The sequence below is a fragment of the Galeopterus variegatus genome, unplaced genomic scaffold (genome assembly GCF_000696425.1).
Source record: "Galeopterus variegatus unplaced genomic scaffold, G_variegatus-3.0.2 Scaffold1946, whole genome shotgun sequence".
Classification (NCBI taxonomy): domain Eukaryota; kingdom Metazoa; phylum Chordata; class Mammalia; order Dermoptera; family Cynocephalidae; genus Galeopterus; species Galeopterus variegatus.
This window is the reverse complement of record NW_007728057.1, coordinates 370,617-388,218: the sequence shown is the minus strand read 5'-3', so window position 1 is coordinate 388,218 and position 17,602 is coordinate 370,617. Positions and strand designations below refer to the sequence as shown.

At 50.1% G+C, this 17,602-nt stretch overlaps 1 protein-coding gene across 1 annotated transcript in view; it reads left to right on the top strand.

Moving 5' to 3' along the window:
• Positions 1 to 17,602, top strand: part of USH1C (Usher syndrome 1C (autosomal recessive, severe)) — a 38,288-nt gene that overhangs the window by 571 nt on the left and 20,115 nt on the right. The window contains exons 3-13 of the mRNA XM_008579711.1: positions 3,388 to 3,496; positions 3,685 to 3,709; positions 3,918 to 3,975; positions 4,439 to 4,533; positions 5,464 to 5,548; positions 6,518 to 6,577; positions 6,733 to 6,789; positions 7,108 to 7,250; positions 8,525 to 8,590; positions 8,972 to 9,096; positions 12,154 to 12,233. Of these exons, the coding sequence (XP_008577933.1) occupies positions 3,388 to 3,496; positions 3,685 to 3,709; positions 3,918 to 3,975; positions 4,439 to 4,533; positions 5,464 to 5,548; positions 6,518 to 6,577; positions 6,733 to 6,789; positions 7,108 to 7,250; positions 8,525 to 8,590; positions 8,972 to 9,096; positions 12,154 to 12,233 (903 nt within the window). The remainder of the gene's footprint in view (positions 1 to 3,387; positions 3,497 to 3,684; positions 3,710 to 3,917; positions 3,976 to 4,438; positions 4,534 to 5,463; positions 5,549 to 6,517; positions 6,578 to 6,732; positions 6,790 to 7,107; positions 7,251 to 8,524; positions 8,591 to 8,971; positions 9,097 to 12,153; positions 12,234 to 17,602) is intronic.

The following is a 17,602-nucleotide window of genomic DNA, read 5'->3' as shown; positions in this document are numbered from 1 at the left end:
CCTGTTTACTTGAGTCAAGCAAGGAAGCTCGCTGCTGCCTCCTCCAGCTGCTGTGGCAGCACATCACCCCACCTCCCCACCTCCTGAAGGAGGAACGTAGTCTGTCTGGGCCCCTGAAGCTTTGGACATGTCACCTTTTACCACAGGGGGAATAAAGCCCAATGCAGTGTGATGCTTAAGAGCATAGACTCTGAAGCTGAATTACCCAGGTTCAAATCTTGACTTTGACACTCATTAAGCTGTGTGACTTTGGCAAAATGCCTCAGTTTCCTCATCTGTAAAATGGGATGATGATAATACTGTCTACCTCATCAGTTTGTTATAAGGAATAAATGAATTAATATTAGAAATTGTTTGTAACAGTGCCTGATGCTGTGTATTGGTTAAACAAGCAAAGAAAAGGAGATTTAGTAAACACCTGTAATGTGCCAGGTAACATACTCACAACAAGTTGTCTGGAAATGCGTTGGATGTATCATCCCCACTACAGAGTTAATAGAAGCTCAGAGGCCAGTAAGTGGCACAGCCAGGATTAGAACCTGGGTCTCCTGACTGCTGAGCCCAGGGATCTCTCTTCAGCACCCCGTGTGCCTCTCCCTTGGGGTCCCCACACCTCAGTGTCTGAGCAGAGATGGGCAGACCTCCAGGTCCCACTCCTGCCAGAGCCCAGAGCTGTGTTTTTGTGTGTCCAGTTAAAGGAGACCCTCCTCCTACCTCCCAGAGCTTCCAGCGTGTTTGTTATCAGCATCCCAATCTGGGCTGCCAAGCCAGGGGCTTCAGGGGGCTCAGAGGCTAATGGTATGAGACACGGTGGAGTGGGGGGTGGAAACAGGCAGCTGACAGACATCACTTTGTTCTAAATCCCTGTCTCACGGCTCGCCAGTGGCATCTGAAATTTCAGCCTGTTCATTATTCCTGTCCTCTGCGGCACATTTTCCAGCCCAGAAACTCGGCCAGAGTAAAACATAATGAGTTCCTCTTTTGGCGTCAGCTGAGGCCCTCTTTTTTCCAGGGTGAATGCTCCTCCTAGGAAAAGCATTTTTCAAGGGGGCCTCGATGATTGGGGGCACTGGGACATTGTAATGAAGCTCAGAGTTTTACCTCCCGGCTGTTTCTCAGGCTTATGAATTATCAACCCTTTCTCAGGCTGAGCAGCTTGTCTCTCCTTTGTGCTGCTGTCCCTCAGATCATCATATCATTGTGGTCGCTGCACAAAGGGCCTTTTGCAGGACTCCACACAGGAGTGAAAGGGAGAGGAAAGTTGATTCTGCAACCTGAGCCACGGGCTGTGTGGGAATCATTCGACTGGGGTCCCTTTAGGAACAAGACAGGGAACTTCACTCAGAGGAGCTTGAGGAAAATGTCTGCATCCGCTGGCCTGTCTGGGGTTCATGTTTCTGGGGAGGTCTCATGCCTGGGGGAAGCTAGGAGAAGATTCTGGAAGGCAGGGAAGGGGAAGGTTCACATACAGCCTGGCTGGGCTGAAGACCCTATGCTGATTTGACCTGTGAGGCTGGGCCCCGTGTGGGGGGTTTGGACCCTCAAGTAGGACCTAGTCCTGGGGGTCCATCCCTCTGCTCTTGTTCCCTTGCTGGAGATACTTTAGATATTTTTCAAGAGCATCCTGTGTTAACCTCCATCCTCTGTCCTGCACAGTGCAGCCCATGCTATACAACTTGCTATATATTCTAGGTCTGGAAAATGTTTCTCTGTGCCTTGGTTGTCCCAGCTGTAAAATGGACAGAGTAATCCCTGCCTTTCCCATGGGACTGGAGGGTTCTCAGAGGTGGCAAGGATCCAGAGAGGGCAGGATGCAGGGAATTGCAGCCAGGCTTGGCCAGGCGCCCTTCTTTTCTGCTTCCAGACACCCAAAAGACAAGGTTGTGGTCTGTCAGGGAGACCTCACTTCAAATCTCAGCAACACTGTTCACTAGCTGGATGACCTTGAGCAAGTCACTTCACTTCTCTGAGCCTCAGTTTCCCCATCTGATGTCCAGGAGGGGGAGGGAATTGCTCCTGGCAATAGCGGGAAGGTGACTCTGTGGGAGTGGTAGAGGATGGGAGTTGGCCTAGAGAACCCCTCAGAGGCTGTGTGCCTGCCCAGCCCCTACGTGCCCAGACCCCACAGGGAGTACAGTTTCTGTCCCCCCATGTACCCACAAGTCCCCAAGGGGTCAACACCTGTGGTTTGAGTTAAACCCTAGCTGACCTGCACTGGCCTCAGACTGGAGAAGGGCATCCAGGATCCAATCCCTGTTTTGCAGCTATTGGCCGTGTGACTTTGGAGGAAACATTACTTCCCTGGGCCTCAGTTTCAGCTGAAGTTTGATGATCCTTCCAGTCCTGTGGTTATTAAATGAGGAAATTCAAAATTGATCCCCAGGGCCAAGGTGCCTGGAGGAGCCAGGAGCAGTGTCCAGCAGGGGGCAATCACACTATGGGTCTGCATCCAGGGCTGGTCCCTCAGGCCCTGAGCCCCCATTTCCTATATGCAGTTGCCTAACTCCTTAGAGGAGGGATCTGAGAAGAGTGTTGTGGGTTTAGGCCTAACTAATGAAAACAGTAGCAACCATTTATTGAGCACTTACTGTGTGCCATGCACTGGCAGGATTTACATGCACAAGTTCACTTAATTCTCACAGCAACCACAGTATTTCCCATTTTACAGATGAGGAAAACTGAGGTTCAGAGAGTTCAAGAGACTTGCCCGAGGTCACACAGCTAATAAGAATAAAAGCAGGGATATGAACCCAGGACATCTGATGCCAAAGCCTTGTGCTCATTCATTGTTCTTTGCTTGCTCCCAGAATAGGAATTCAGGGGTCAGGGCCATGGCAAAGTTAAAAATGTTTATCAAGTTTCCATAGAGTGGAAAAAAAGAGATCATATGTTAGTGTTGGTGATGTGAGCTTGGGTCAGGAGTCATGGAAGGTCCCCATCCCGACTCAATTACATTGCCATAGTGATTAACAGTGGCAGGGTAGCCTGCTTCTCAGGGGTGGTGTGGGGCAAATGCCAGGCAAGAGCTGCATGGATTCCAGAACCTGATGGTGCCCCAGTAGGGTAAAATGGGCACCAGAGTGAGGGTACACAGTCCTGAGTTCTACTCCCAGCTCTGCTACCCACTGGCTGTGCCACTCACCTCCATCTTGGTTTCCCCATCTGTGAGATGGGGCAGGTAGACTACTTGGAAGTGCCACCTGCCCTGGGATCCCTCAGGCTGGTGGAGGGTGGGTTGGTTGTAATAAGGTACTAGGGCGCATATCAAGGTGTATTCTGGGGGACAGCGTAGATGTCCTTCCCTTTACTGGAGAGCTGACTGTGGTGAGCCTGCCCAGGTGCCTGACGCTCCCTCAGTGTGGTGCTTGTTCCCTCTCTGTGGCCAAGGTAGGGGATGAGATTGTCCGGATCAATGGATATTCCATCTCCTCCTGCACCCACGAGGAGGTCATCAACCTCATCCGAACCAAGAAGACTGTGTCCATCAAAGTGAGACGTGAGTAACAAATTAGAGACAAAAGGGGGACACGTTATTTCTGAAAAAAAAAAAAAAGAAGTGAGATGTGAGTGAGGCCAGAGGGGAGTGGGGCTCAGTGATGGTGGGGTGAGGTGGCAGGAGGGGTACCCAGGGGAAGGTAGGGAGGGCAGGGAAGCCGTCCTAACCCTGGTGCCTTTCTCCCACAGACATTGGCCTGATCCCTGTGAAGAGGTGAGCAGGACCCTCCTCTGCAGGCAGATTCTTCCCTGTGGGCTCAGAGTCCTAGTGTCGTCGGTCCTGGGGTCAGGCTCCCCCAAGACCAGCACTGCTCCTGGGCCAGCAGTGGCTGGAGGCTCCAAGTGTGGCAGATATGGACTCAGGGCCTGGTCCTCTAAACATCTTTCCCTAACAACCACCTTCTATTTCCCCTCCGCATCAGCTCTCCCGACGAGCCCCTCAAATGGCAGTATGTGGAGCAGTTTGTGTCAGAATCTGGGGTAAGGGCCAGGACCACCTGTGATGGGGTTTGGGTGGGGTGGTCTTCAAGGAGGGCCAGCTGGTCCTGAAAGGAAGACTTGCTCTAGGGATGTGCCCTGAGGGGCTTCCAATGGGTCCCCAGGACATCCAGAAAGCCCCTGTGGGATGGCAGGCCCTCAGCCATGCCCGCTGGTGCAGACACATGCCTCCAGGGGGACAGAATGGCGATCTGCCTGTGTGAATTCAGCAGCGCTCACCCTGAAGGTCTCACGAGCTCAAGAGGCCACTTGCATGCATGTGGACACCCAGTGATATGGCAGGCCCTCAGCCATGCCCGCTGGTGCAGACACATGCCTCCAGGGGGACAGAATGGCGATCTGCCTGTGTGAATTCAGCAGTGCTCACCCTGAAGGTCTCACGAGCTCAAGAGGCCACTTGCATGCATGTGGACACCCAGTGATCCCACTTCTATCTTTCCTCCAGGGCGGGCGGAGCAGCCTAGGCTCCCTCGGGAGTCGGGAAAACAGGGAGAAGAAGGTCTTCATCAGCCTGGTGGGTTCCCGGGGCCTTGGCTGCAGGTGGGTGGCAGGCACGCCCTGGCACTCACTCATTTGCCCTTAACACTCTTCCTCTTCCTCACTGCTGCATCTGAGGAGATGCTTGTCTACCAGTAGTGCGATTTGTCCATGGGTGATGGCACTTCTTGGTGCCTGATTTCCCTTCCATAGATCCAGAGGGGCAACTCTAAGACGTTCCATTTTACAGATGAGGAAACTGAGGCCCAGAAGCAGAACTATGTTTGTTTAGTGGGCCCTTGAACCTTCCAGCTGGTCACCTCTGTTCCCTTGTCACTTATTACCTTGCTGGCTTCTTTAAAGGCAGCCAGGGAATTCCAAACAGGCATTAGGCCACTCAAGGTGATCTTGTTTAGCATGCGGGTGCTACGGTCACTCAGATCTCAGTCCCAGCCCTGAACTACCACTTAACGTGCTCTGGAACCTTGGACCAGCTACTTAACCATTCTGAGCCTCAGTTTCTCCTTCTATAAATTGGGGTAATAATACCCACATCACAGGGTTGTTGCGGAGAAAGTGAAGTACCAAGCTTAGTGCCTGGCAGGTAGTAAGCAGTTGGAAAATATTAGCTATTGTTATTTAAGTTATTCTCATTATTTCCTTTTATTCACACTTATTTAACACTTTTCCGCCAAGGATAAATGATAAAAAAAAAAAATCCCTCCTTTTTAGGAGATAACAGCCTAACATAGACAGCAACTACATAAATATTTATAAGATAGGGTGACAAAGACTCTAGTGGAGCTATATTCTGGGTCAGGGATGGCAAGTAGGTTCTCTGTGAGACAGAGACTAAAGAGCTAGGCAGTGGTGGGCCTTGGTACTGAGTTCAGAGGTGACCTGTATCCTGAGCACTGGATACCCTGGCAGAGGGGACAAGACTTTGAGAATGAGCAGGTGCTGCAGGGGACCCACATTTCCCATCCTCCACAGCATTTCCAGTGGCCCCATCCAGAAACCCGGCATCTTCATCAGCCATGTGAAGTCTGGCTCCCTGTCTGCTGAGGTGGGGTTGGAGGTGAGTGACCCTGGGCTGGCCCCGGTGGGGACCCAGTGGGGCAGGGTCGGACTGCAGTCACAGTGGTGGAGGCGCATGCCTTCGCACACAGCCCTCTCTCTGCCGTCACTGGCTGATGGTTCCAACCCACTCCCCCAGGAAGGCTTCACAAGGGGGTGACATTTGACACCTCTGCAGTTTTCTCCAGCTCTGAAAGTCGGCATTCCTGAGCTTGGGAATTCGGTAATAATAATCAAAGAGTTGACATTCAGTGAGTGTTAACTTGCATCAGACATTGTCCTAAGCCCTTTACACTTCACGAGAACTCTGAGGATTAGGTACTATTATTATTTTCATTTTTAGATGAGGAAACAGACCTAGAGAAAGCATGTGATTTTTCCAAGATCATGTGCCTAGTTTATTAGGGCTGGGATTCAAACCTAGGTGGTCTGATGCCAGAGCGGGAACCCTTAGCCTCTTCTTTATACAAGTTACTTCATGTCTATGTGCTCTAGTTTCCTTACCTATAGAATAGGCATAATAGAGCCTTCCTTCAAGGGGTGTTGTGTGGATTAAATTAATACATATGCTAGAACTGTTCCAGGTGCATAGTAAGTGACAATGAATGTTATCTATTATAACTATTATGATGATTCAACATAGTCTCTGCTGTATGAGAAGCCCAAAGGCTCCCGTGTCTACAAACAGATTTTTAAAGCAAATGTCAAAAATTTAACCAAAAAAATGACCCTCTAATGGTGTAATGAATGGCCAATAAGACAATTATGGGGTGGGAGGTGCCTGGGTGAGCTTGATCCCCTCCCAGGACCCCATCAGAGCTTTCCAACTGCTTTACTCATCAGCAAGAGTTGACGTGCAGCCACTTGAAGACCCAATGTCTGACCCTGGCACCCTGGGGGAGCCCTTCCTGTAGATGAGTGAGTGTGTGGATAGTGCACACACACTAATTCTTCTCTTTTTCTCCACCAGACAGGAGACCAGATTGTTGAAGTCAATGGCATCGACTTCTCCAACCTGGACCACAAGGAGGTGAGATTGGGGGTCTTCACCTGACAGCCCTTATCTTGTCATCTCCCCCCGCTACTTCTCACCCCCACCACCATGGTGTCTGAGATCTTCTGCACTCTCTCTCTGGACTGTTCTGGTCTGTCAGTCCTCAGCTGACTGTCCTCCTGTCCCCACAGGCCGTGAACGTGCTGAAGAGTAGCCGCAGCCTGACCATCTCCATTGTAGCTGGAGCTGTAAGTCCAGAATGAGCTAGTGGGGGTCCCATGACCCCTGACCTCCAGCCCAGCCCCTCTGACTCCTGATCTTTGCCACACACTCCCCACTCCCAAGAAGAGCCAAGAGGTCTCCTTCCCTGAAGCTCTGACAGAGCAGAGGGAGGGGACTTAAGCCCAGCAAGGAGAAGTTTGGGTCAGAGACCACAGGAGCTGCAGTGCCTGACTCTGGGGGCACGGCGCTGAGAAGACACCCTGGACCTTGGCCCCCAAGTCTGTGGCAGAGGATGCCCGGGTTCCCCAGGGGGTTGAGTGAAGAGGCTCTTTTCTCCCCACCAGGGCCGAGAGCTGTTCATGACAGACCGGGAGCGGCTGGCCGAGGTGCGGCAGCGTGAGCTGCAGCGACAGGAGCTTCTGATGCAGAAGCGCCTGGCCATGGAGTCCAACAAGATCCTCCAGGAGCAGCAGGAGATGGAGCGGCAGTGAGTGTGGCCAGCCCAGGGTGCCCCCCCCAGACCACCGTACAGCCCGCCCACCTTGCTTCCTGCCCACTGCATCCTGAGCTGACCTACCCTCCCCCCAAGGCCTGCCCTCAGACCAGGTGGTTCAGGGACAGGTCAGTGTGTATGTCCTCTGCCTCTGACCACCTGGCCCCTTCCTCCTTGCTGAGGAGAGCCCCTGGCTTCCAAGATTCCAGGAATATGGAAAGTGAGGGTCCTACTAGCAATAGCTAACATTTGTCAAGTACCTACCATATGACTGGCGCTATATCAGGGCCTGTTTATGTTACTTAATTTAATCCCCACAATAGTCCTGGGAGGTAGATGGTATTAACCCCATTTTACAGGAGGGGAGGCTGAGACTCAAAAAGGTTAAACCACTTGTGTCCAAAGTCACCCAAGGCCAAGCTGCTTTAAGAGCCTGGCAATCCCCACAGGGCTGCCCACCTATGGTGACAAGCCCTCCTCCCTCCAGGGGTGGTTAAAATGAGGGACTGAGAGAACAAATGGAATGAGCAATTCATAAATTAAAAAAAATTACTATCAAAATCCAAATTCAGGGCCGGCCCGGTAGCGCACTCGGTAGAGTGCGGCGCTTGGGAGCGTGGTGGCGCTCCCGCCGAGGGTTCGGATCCCATATACAGACCGGTCTGCTCACTTGTTGAGCACGGTGCGGGCGCGACACCGAGGGTTGCGATCCCGTTGCCGGTCGCGGTACGGGCACGACACTGAGGGTTGCGATCCTGTTACCGGTCACAAAAAAAGACAAAAAGGAAAAAAAAAATCCAAATTCAGATACATTCTAAGGCACTTAACAAGTATTTGGAAAAGGAAAGAGGAAAGGATCTGCCCATCTGCCCCATCACAGAATTAGCCTGGAGAACACAACTGGTTAGCAGTCACTGGGGGATGAGGCCCTCCAGGAGGACCCTCATCCAGCCAGGACCCTGCCTGTGGTCAGCCACTTTACCTAAGTGTTTGGAGGTGGATGCGTGGAGCGTGACCCTCGTGTGGACCTGCCTCCTGGCTCCTGCAGCTCAGAGTCTCTGCTCAGCAGTGCCAGATGAAACTGCACAGGAGCATGGGGCCCAGACTTTGTTGAATAAACTTCCCCGAACTCAAAGCTGGTCCAGCCATCCTTAGAAGGAAGCCTTGAAAACACATTTAAAACTTTTCTCAAATCAGGAATTAGCCACAAAGAAGAGTTAACTTTTCTTGCATAGACTCAAACATGCCAATCTGCATTTGTATTTCAGAAGGAGAAAGGAAATTGCCCAGAAGGCTGCAGAGGAAAACGAGAGATATCGGAAGGAGATGGAACAGTGAGTACCTGGGGTCCATGTGTGTCTGCACACACTTGTCTGTGTGTGGACATGATAGTACACGCGGAACTGTGGCCAGCCATGGGCCACCTCCAGACCCACTTTACCTGACCCTCCCTTCCCTGGTGGATCCTTCCTTACTTGTAGTCATTCCATAATCCTAGTAAAGCCATCTACTAGCTTAACTAGAACATAGTCTCATGTAGTTGCTGAGGTGATGTTCACACTTTAGTTTAAAATACAAGTTCCAGGAACTTTGTTTCATTCTCCACAGCTAGAACCGTGAGGCTTCTCCCAAGGCTGGCTGAGGTTCTCTGGTAGGCAGGAGGTGGGCCTGCGGAGGTTCTGACTCCAGTTACAGGCATGGGGGTCTCCTCTCAGGATCGTGGAAGAGGAAGAGAAGTTTAAGAAGCAGTGGGAAGAAGACTGGGGCTCAAAGGAACAGCTGCTCTTGCCTAAAACCATCACAGCTGAGGTGCACCCTGTACCACTTCGCAAGCCAAAGTGTATGTATCGTGGGCCCAGGGGAGGGGGCTCCTTTCTAGGCCTCGGGGTTAAGGGGACTAGACAGAACTGCTGATCTCCCTCCACTCACCACCACCTCCCTGGTGGAAGCATAGCCCATGGTTTTCTGGGCTGCATTGTCTTCATGGGGGACAGCCATATGTCAGGGGCCATGTGCCCATCAGCGTGGGTGGAATCTGTCTTCTATCCTTATCTGGGGACCTGCTACACACACCCAGCTCCCAGGCTCTCCCCAACAATGCAGACTCAGGCAGGTGGACCCTCCTCATGCCACTCGGCTGCTGAAGGGAGATGGAGAGCTATGGCAAGTGGAACTAGCTCACGAGATTACCATCTTAGTTAGTTGGGTGTCATGTCCTCTTTCTGCTTGGTTCTGAGCTGGGGCTGGGGTGAAGCTAACAGCAGTGAAGAAAGGAAAGAACTCACATCAAAGAAGGGCTCTGGTGGTCTAAAGTTGATGGGAAACTGGGAGGAGCTTCCCCAAAGTGTCCCTATCACCTGCATTCCTGTGCGTGGACCACTGTCATGCCACTCCAAGGATGGAGGGAGGCCCTTTCCAGGCACTAAACTGCAGTCTGGGGGCTGTGCTATCCTGGGGCCTCAGCTCCTACCACCCTTACCATCTCCTCTCTCCACCTACCCTGTATTCTCACCTCCAATTTCAGTCCAGGCCTCTACCAACTACTCTCCTGTCCACCTACTCTCAACCCCAAGAGAATGATGGCTCTTCATCAGGCAGCCCACACTTCCAGGGCAAGATGAGAGTATCAATCTCAGTATTTCTCTGGTTGGGTCTCTACTCCCATTTATAGCTGTTCTGGTTTATAATTGACATGGACAGATTTACTCCAGCTGATTGTGCTCAGCTGACCTGGGAACCTCCAGAAAGCGGTTGAATCTGGACCCAAGAACAAAGTTTCCCCAACTCTGCTGTGTGGCAGCCATTTGGGATATTGTTCTGGGGTCTGGACAGCTCTGTCCCCAACTTTGTAACATATCCAAGCCCTAGAGGGACATTGACTTGCCAACACAGGCCACTTGGATCAAGGAAGAGGTGCAGGGTATTTGGATGGTTCCATTTCTCCTCTCCCTGGTGCAGGGCAGACAGCTCCCAGCACATTCCTTCCTAGCAGCAAGGCACAGTGTCATCTCAAGTCCTCTTGGAAAGACAAAGCGTGCTCTCATCAGCTCTCTTCCCCATGACATTCGGTGTTAGCTGAGGATGTGGCCAGAGCTAAATTCCCAGTGAATAATCCATGTTTTAGATGGGCAGCTAATTTACTCTTTTGAGTGAAATAGGAGGCTTAAAAGGAGAGAAATCGATTTTAATTGCTTCTCATGAAAGTCATCCTAGTCAATTTAGTACCTTCCTAGAAATGAAACTTTTTCTAGCTAGCTATTTATTTAGTGCTTTGTAACCAAATCAAGCTTCTAGACTAAAAGGAGCAAGAATTTGCCTTTGCTCAAGATAAATGGATTCTAGTGCAACACCACAAAGCACAGCCTTGCTAGCCTGAGTCTGCTGGCCAAGCCGGGGCAGCTGCCACCACCATCCATCTCCATAGGCACCGACAATTTAATTCTAATTTGGAGACAAGTCAGGAAATGCAATAAGGTCCCTGAGCCAGCTCTCTCCTGCCTCACTCCCCATTCCCAGGAGGCTGGAACGGTCTTGGCCATGTTGGGCCAGCACAACCAGCTCCTCCCTGACGTACCCTACAACTGCAACCTGGTTAGCCAGCAGGTTAATACGTGACTCAGTTTTCTGTGTCTGCAAGGGGTGGATGAACAAACAGGAAAGAGTGTGGAGCATCTCTTACTTGGAAAATGAAGCCATTTTCCTAATGATGCAAGTGGGACTGATTGCTCCCCCCACCTGCCCCAGGGGATTCTTACAATTGCTTGTGCCCACCTACCCATGGCCAACCCTGCAGAATCCCAATATTCTGCCGAGCCCTCAAGGCCATGACACACCTTCCTAGAGGCTCCTAAAAGACCTTTCCCTAGCTAAGCAGTGAAGGGAAGGGTGAAGGGATCTTCATTAAGGATTCTGAAACTGGAGGGGTCTTAAGAGATGAAGAGGTTTAAACAAGAGGTCTCTAGCCTTCTCTCCCTAGCGAGGACTCCATCAATTACCTCCCTCCACCACAATCAACCCTGTGATTTGGAAGTTGAGGTTTTTTTCCTACCAAACTATTAAATAATCATTTTGTGTTCCCGTTGTTTTATTAAGTAGTCCTTGTTAGCAAGGGAACATTAGTGCTCCACTGTCAAGTAAATGTAATTCAAGCCAAAAGCAAAGGAACTTAATATACACCTTTTCATAGGTCAATAGCCAAGTTCTTTTAAGCTTTTGAAATATTAAAAAGCCACTCGCAAGCAGACTTGTACCTATCTTTCAAGGTCCTGGGGAGGCATGAGTCCAAGTTGGAAAGAACTGGAGTAGACAGTGTGCTATATTCTTTTAAGCTTTTGAAATATTAAAAAGCCACTCGCAAGCAGACTTGTACCTATATTTCAAGGTCCTGGGGAGGCATGAGTCCAAGTTGGAAAGAACTGGAGTAGACAGTGTGCTATTCTCTCCACATTAAGTTAAAATTCATGTCTTCCTCACCACATGTGTCCTACTTACCCTTGGGGATCTCCCACCTCCTCAGGACCGTTAGCCCCATCTGCTGCCAACACTGCTTAGACATTCCCAGGGGACCCAAAACTCCAAGGCAAGGGTGGTAAGAAGAAGGCAGGAGGAGCTGGTCTCCCATTACAAACCCTTGCCCTCAGATGTATATGCTACTCAGATATGCCTGTTCTTCTCACTGAACCTCCCAACTTCCAACCCAACACCCTTCAAAATGTTCTCATGCTGCTGTCAGATCAGAGCAAGAGACTTTTGCTCTGGGCTACCTGTCCCTGCCCCTGACTTCACAGTTTCCCTGGAGGAAGCTGGTCACAGATCCTCAGGCTACTGAGAAGCACCTCTGGCCTCTCAAACTTCTGAGTCCCTCTTGGTTCATCAGCTTCCTCCTTTCTTTGGGTAGATAAACAGGGAGTGGAGCCTGAGCCTGAGCTCGAACCCACAGATGACCTGGATGGAGGCATGGAGGAGCAGGGAAAGCAGGTTGGCACCCCCGCTTCGCTCCCTGGCCTTGCTGCTCTGCTCACCCTGCCCACTGCTCCTGACAGCGGGGCAGACAACCAGCTCTGAGGGGAAACACGTATGGGGTCTGCAAAGCTCCTCCAAGCCCCAGCTTGGCCCAAGCACTGTACGTAAAACCTGAGGACAGGACTCATGGCCAGGCTGAAAAATCAGTTGGTGCACACCAATACAACTGAACCACTGGTTCAAATATTTAAATACTGCCCAGGCTCAAGTCCTCCCCTGCTCCCCTGTCCTTTCCCCGGGGACTCCCTAGACCACTCCCAGATCCAGCAGCTAAGGGGGTAGTGCCTGGACCAGCAGGGGGCTTTCAACTGCCCATTCCAGCACTGAGGCTGGTCAAAGTTAGGCAATTAATTAAGGCATTGCCCCTCGCCCCAGGGAGCTTCAGATTTGGGGTATTACCCTGTTATGCTGTTGGCTGGGGAAGGAAGGGGGCTGGTGCCTGGTTATGTGGCCTGGAAAGGGATACACTTTTCTGTGGGTACATCTGCCCACTGCTGCCAGAGCTGTCCTTTCCAGAGCTGACCCAGCCACTGCCTTCTGTTTCCATGTTGAAAGCGGAGGACTTGGCCTACACTATGAGACAAGACAGTTTTGTTCTGTCTGACAACAGTTCTAGGCAAAGACCCAAGCTCTCTTTTGTCCTGAGCCATTTCTTGGACGGAGGGACCAGGCACTGGTTAGGAGAGACCTCATTCTCTTTCAACAGGACTTTGTGTTTAGAGACCGTATCTGTGATTTGGAAAGGCTTATCCTTCCACAGGGTGTTCTCTTTGATTTTCTGGCACTGACTTCTGAAGCCAGTGTCCTGGGGAGAGGCATTTGAGAGTGACCCAGAGCCTGGGAATTGGGGCTTTTCTCAGGTGGTCTTGGGCCTGCTTTGCAACCCCAGTGAGGCCAGGTAAGCGGAGAGCAGATGGGGTGCAGTTTTGCTGTTGGATCTGCCAGCACCCTTCTACGTCTCACAAAGCCACGTGTTTCTTGGGAACCCAGTTCCCAGCTCCTGTCCACAGATGCTCTAGCCAGACTGAACTGTGTCTTATCATTCTGGTCTCTGTGTTCTTGTAGCCTTCGGATGGTTTTATCGCTACGATGGCAAATTCCCAACCATCCGGAAGGTAGGACAGGACTGGGAGCTGTGCCGGTTTGCTGCTGAGTTTGCTGTGGGTTTTGGCCTTTTCCAAACATTTATTTTCCTGTCAACTCTGAATAGTGTGAGCTGGCCTGTTCACTTGGAGGCTAACCCCATCTGTGCCTCTCTGTCAGGCTGATGTGAAATGGCAGGGCCCTGTTGCAGAGGCATCGTTGAGGGAGGCATTCATGTCATGAAACCTGCCCAAGTAATATCGGGCACTGCGAGGGTCTGCACCAGCCCCGATGGGCACAGGGCAGGGGCAGGAAGCTTCTGCTGTGTTTCTCTATCAAGTAGAACTACAGGCCAAGACCGGAATCCCAAGTCAGACAAAGTGGGATATGGGGTTGGTGTACACAGTGCAGGCTGGCTGCTGAGGTAGAGAGGGTAGCAGGGGGAGGTTGCTGCCTCAGAGGGGACAGAGAACCATAGCAGTCACACTCTCTCCTGGAAATGTCTCTGCATGTGCCCAGGATAATGCATTTTTCTGGACTCTGGGGCCTTTAATTTTCTCTCTAAATCTTATTACAGTAGCTCCAGGCCCCATAAAACTCTCTTGTCCTTTCTTTCTTAGTCACTTTGACATTTGATAATGAAAACACCACTGTTGATATCTGTAGATTGTACATTCAAGATGAGTTGGTATTTGGAAACCAGGCATCCACATAAATCTAGGTGAACTAAATTGGATGTTAGCACTCGACCAGCTCTTTCTGGCAAGATGTTGGCCCTCCAGAAACCAAAGCACTGGCAGCTGGATGCCCAGATGATAGGTAACTTCTCCTTGCCTATAAATGGAAATCTCAGATGTACTGGGAATGTCTACCCCCTTCCTCCAGCACAGTTACTGTTAAGATAACAAACAGCAATATTATTCCTGACAGAGGTGAACATCTTTACCTAGGAGCATGGATCATGATTTATATAGCATTAAATAAACAGAGTTAGGAAATTTTTTTTTTTGGCAGCTGGCTGGTGTGGAGATTCAAACCCATGACCTTGGTGTTATTAGCACCACACTCTAACCAACTGAGCTAACAGGCCAGCCCTAGTATTGAATAAACTTAGAACAGAGCTCCTCAGGGGATTCCTTCCCATACCATCATGGTCTCAGAAAGGACTTGGTCTCATAAGACTCTCCTTTTTACATTTTATAGCCCAACTCTTTTGCATATGATATGTCATTGGGTTAGATTTCTAATTTTTCTCTGTATACTGTCTCTACTAGAACTTAGCTAGAGAGGACAGAACACACACAGACACAAGATTTTATTGGAAAAAAATAATAAAAAAGAGATGAATAGGTCAAATCTTTTCCAGGAATTAATAATTATGTAAATGTAAAAGAACTAGAATCTCCACACACACACCACCATCAGAAATCGTGTCACTTGAAAATTGCTATTGGTAAAGAGATAGGGCTGCTTTCCTCCTATTCATTAGTTCAGTCAGAAACAGCTGGTATTTTGGTTTTTATTTTCATTTCCAAAAGAGAGAAAAATTGCTGCTAGGTGGAAGCAAAAGCTCAGCTACCCCATCTGCCTCTCCTCTCAGTCTAGACCCAAAGGAATATTTACCATGAATAACTGACAGCTAAAAGGACAGCAGAACCATGTCTCTCACATTGGCTCTGAAAATCCATCATCCTTTTTTCTAGAGCTATGTGAGATGCTTTGTTTCCCAGCAGCTGGAACCCTGAGTCCCCAGGTAATACAAGTGGTTATCCATGGCCATGATCATCAAAGCATGAATTCCCCTTATTTGAGAAGATGAAAATCCAATGTCTTCTGTTCCAACTCTGGCAGGAAATCCCTCTGGGGCTCAAGGCCCTCCATCCTGTGGCCCCACAAAGTTGGTGCCAGGACCTGAAGGGTTCAGGGTTCTGACTAAGTCCTTTCACCAGAACTGCTTGGATAAATCACACAGACCAGCCCCACTTGCAAGAGCCCACAGTCTGGCAGGGGAGGCAGATTCACACACACTTAAGTTACCTGTATGGGGGGCTAGTATGAGATCAGTGGGCAATGCTGCGGGGCAGCTTGCCCTTCTGCCTCTGTAAACAGATGCTACTTTCTTGGAGATGGGACAGAAATTGTCTATTGTCAGCCTGCCTCACCCAGGAGCCCAGCTGTAATATCTTAGCACTGGTCATTTTTTTAGCTCAGTACAATAGCCATTTATGGTGGTCCTGTGGGAAGCCATGCCCTTATTCTAGCAAGCTGCCATTAGGCAGAATGATTCTGGCTCCTCTTGGAAAATTGCTGTCTGAATTTATTACATGATGGTGGGGATTCATATATCAACTGAGCTAAGTCTTGTGAATAGGGTAGGCAAGAAAACAAGCAGGAGTCTGAAGCAATGAGAACCATTTTCTCAAGAGACTCATACACTACTCTGGAGGTGGGTCCCAGAGAGGAGCATCTCCAAAGAACATTAGCTGTGCACATAGGTGGAGCTTGTCTTTAGGAGGGGAGATAGGATTCTCAAGAGACTCATACACTACTCTGGAGGTGGGTCCCAGAGAGGAGCATCTCCAAAGAACAGTAGCTGTGCACATAGGTGGAGGTTGTCTTTAGGAGGGGAGATAGAACGAGTCCCTCAGAGTTCCATAATTACCCACCACTCAGCTGTGGATAAAATTTGTGTGTCCATTGCTGGGGAACTCAATTCCTCACACTTGGCCTTGGATACTGAGATGATTCAAGAAATCTGAGGGCAGACCCCAGGAATACCTTTGGAGGTGAGGGTGAGCTCAGTGAATAGGAGGTTTCTTCCTTGCCCCAGAAACTGTCCAGGGTGTTGACTCTCTCTGTCATCCCTCACCTGAGTGCTCTGTCCTTCATGCTTTGTGTGATGGGGGCTGACCCCTGCCTCTCCTGCTGTGTTCCCCTTGCCCCCAGCTCATCACAGCACAGTAGAAAAACTGTGGGACCTGGGAGACTCAGGTTTAAATCATGGCATTACTTACTAGATATCTGACATCAGGCAAGGGACTTCACCTCTCTGGGCCTCAGCTCCTCCATCAAGAGAATGGGGATAATACCTACATAGGAGATAATCTATGTAAATACCTAGGCATGTGGACAGTCCATAAACGTTCATTCTCTTCCTTCCCTACAACCCCATGGAAGAAACAGGCAGGAAAGCGGCTCTGTGGGTCCAATTCCAACAGGAAAAAGGGGAGTCTATTTGCCCTTCATCACCCTCCCCAGATTTTCTCAAACCCTGATGGCCAGTGCAAAGGAGTTTGGTTATCCTTGCCCCCCTCCTCACCCCAATCCCCCAGTCTTATAGCTTCCAGCTAGTCCTCAGTTGAGGGGCCTTGTTCAGAGGGAACAATGGGTTTGGACTCTCCAGCATGAAATGGTCTGGAGCTTAAGCATCTGGACAACATCTGGTATCCCTGGCTCTGGGTCCCAGGTCTGAATCTGGCTCCCACCTCCTCTAGCTCAAGACAGAGGGTCTGTGCAGGTGAGGCTTTGCCAGCTCTCCCACATTTTCTCGAGAATCTCCCAGGATATATCATCAACACAACATACCTTTCTCCCCAGATAATGGAGAAGGCATGTGCCCAGATCCTGGGAAATAAATACAATGCTTTTCATTAATACAGAACTTTGAAGTTTACAAAGCTCTCTTATAGATGTTATTTCTTTGGCACTGGATGGAAAGCCTTTGGGGAGGTATTTCCCCCATTTTGAAGATGAGGCAAATCAGGCCCAGAGAGGTTAAGGATCTTAGCAAGTCCACGCAGCTAGTTAGTGAATTAATAAGCCAGTTCTCGCTGGCAAAGGGAATGTGTCTCCCATGCTACAATGAGTAGCAGTGGTTGTCTGTCCTGAACCTGAAGACCGATGCCCAGTGCATGGGGCAGAGCTGGGGGAGGGGTTCACCGTGGGGTGGTTGCCTGGTGTTGTCTGAAGACTGGATGCCCTATTTGCTATGATGTGATAGTGTCAACTGGTAACCCCTGTCATGTGAACAATGCCACATCTGCTCAGAAAGGAAAAGATAAAAAGAAAGCCAAGTATGACAGCCTGCAGGAGTTGAAAAAGAATAAGAAGGAACTGGAGTTTGAGCAAAAGCTTTACAAAGAGAAAGAGGAAATGCTGGAGAAGGAAAAGCAACTAAAGATCAACCGGCTGGCTCAGGAGGTATGTGTCCTGTTCTCAAGGCAGGTGAGCATCCCTGGGAC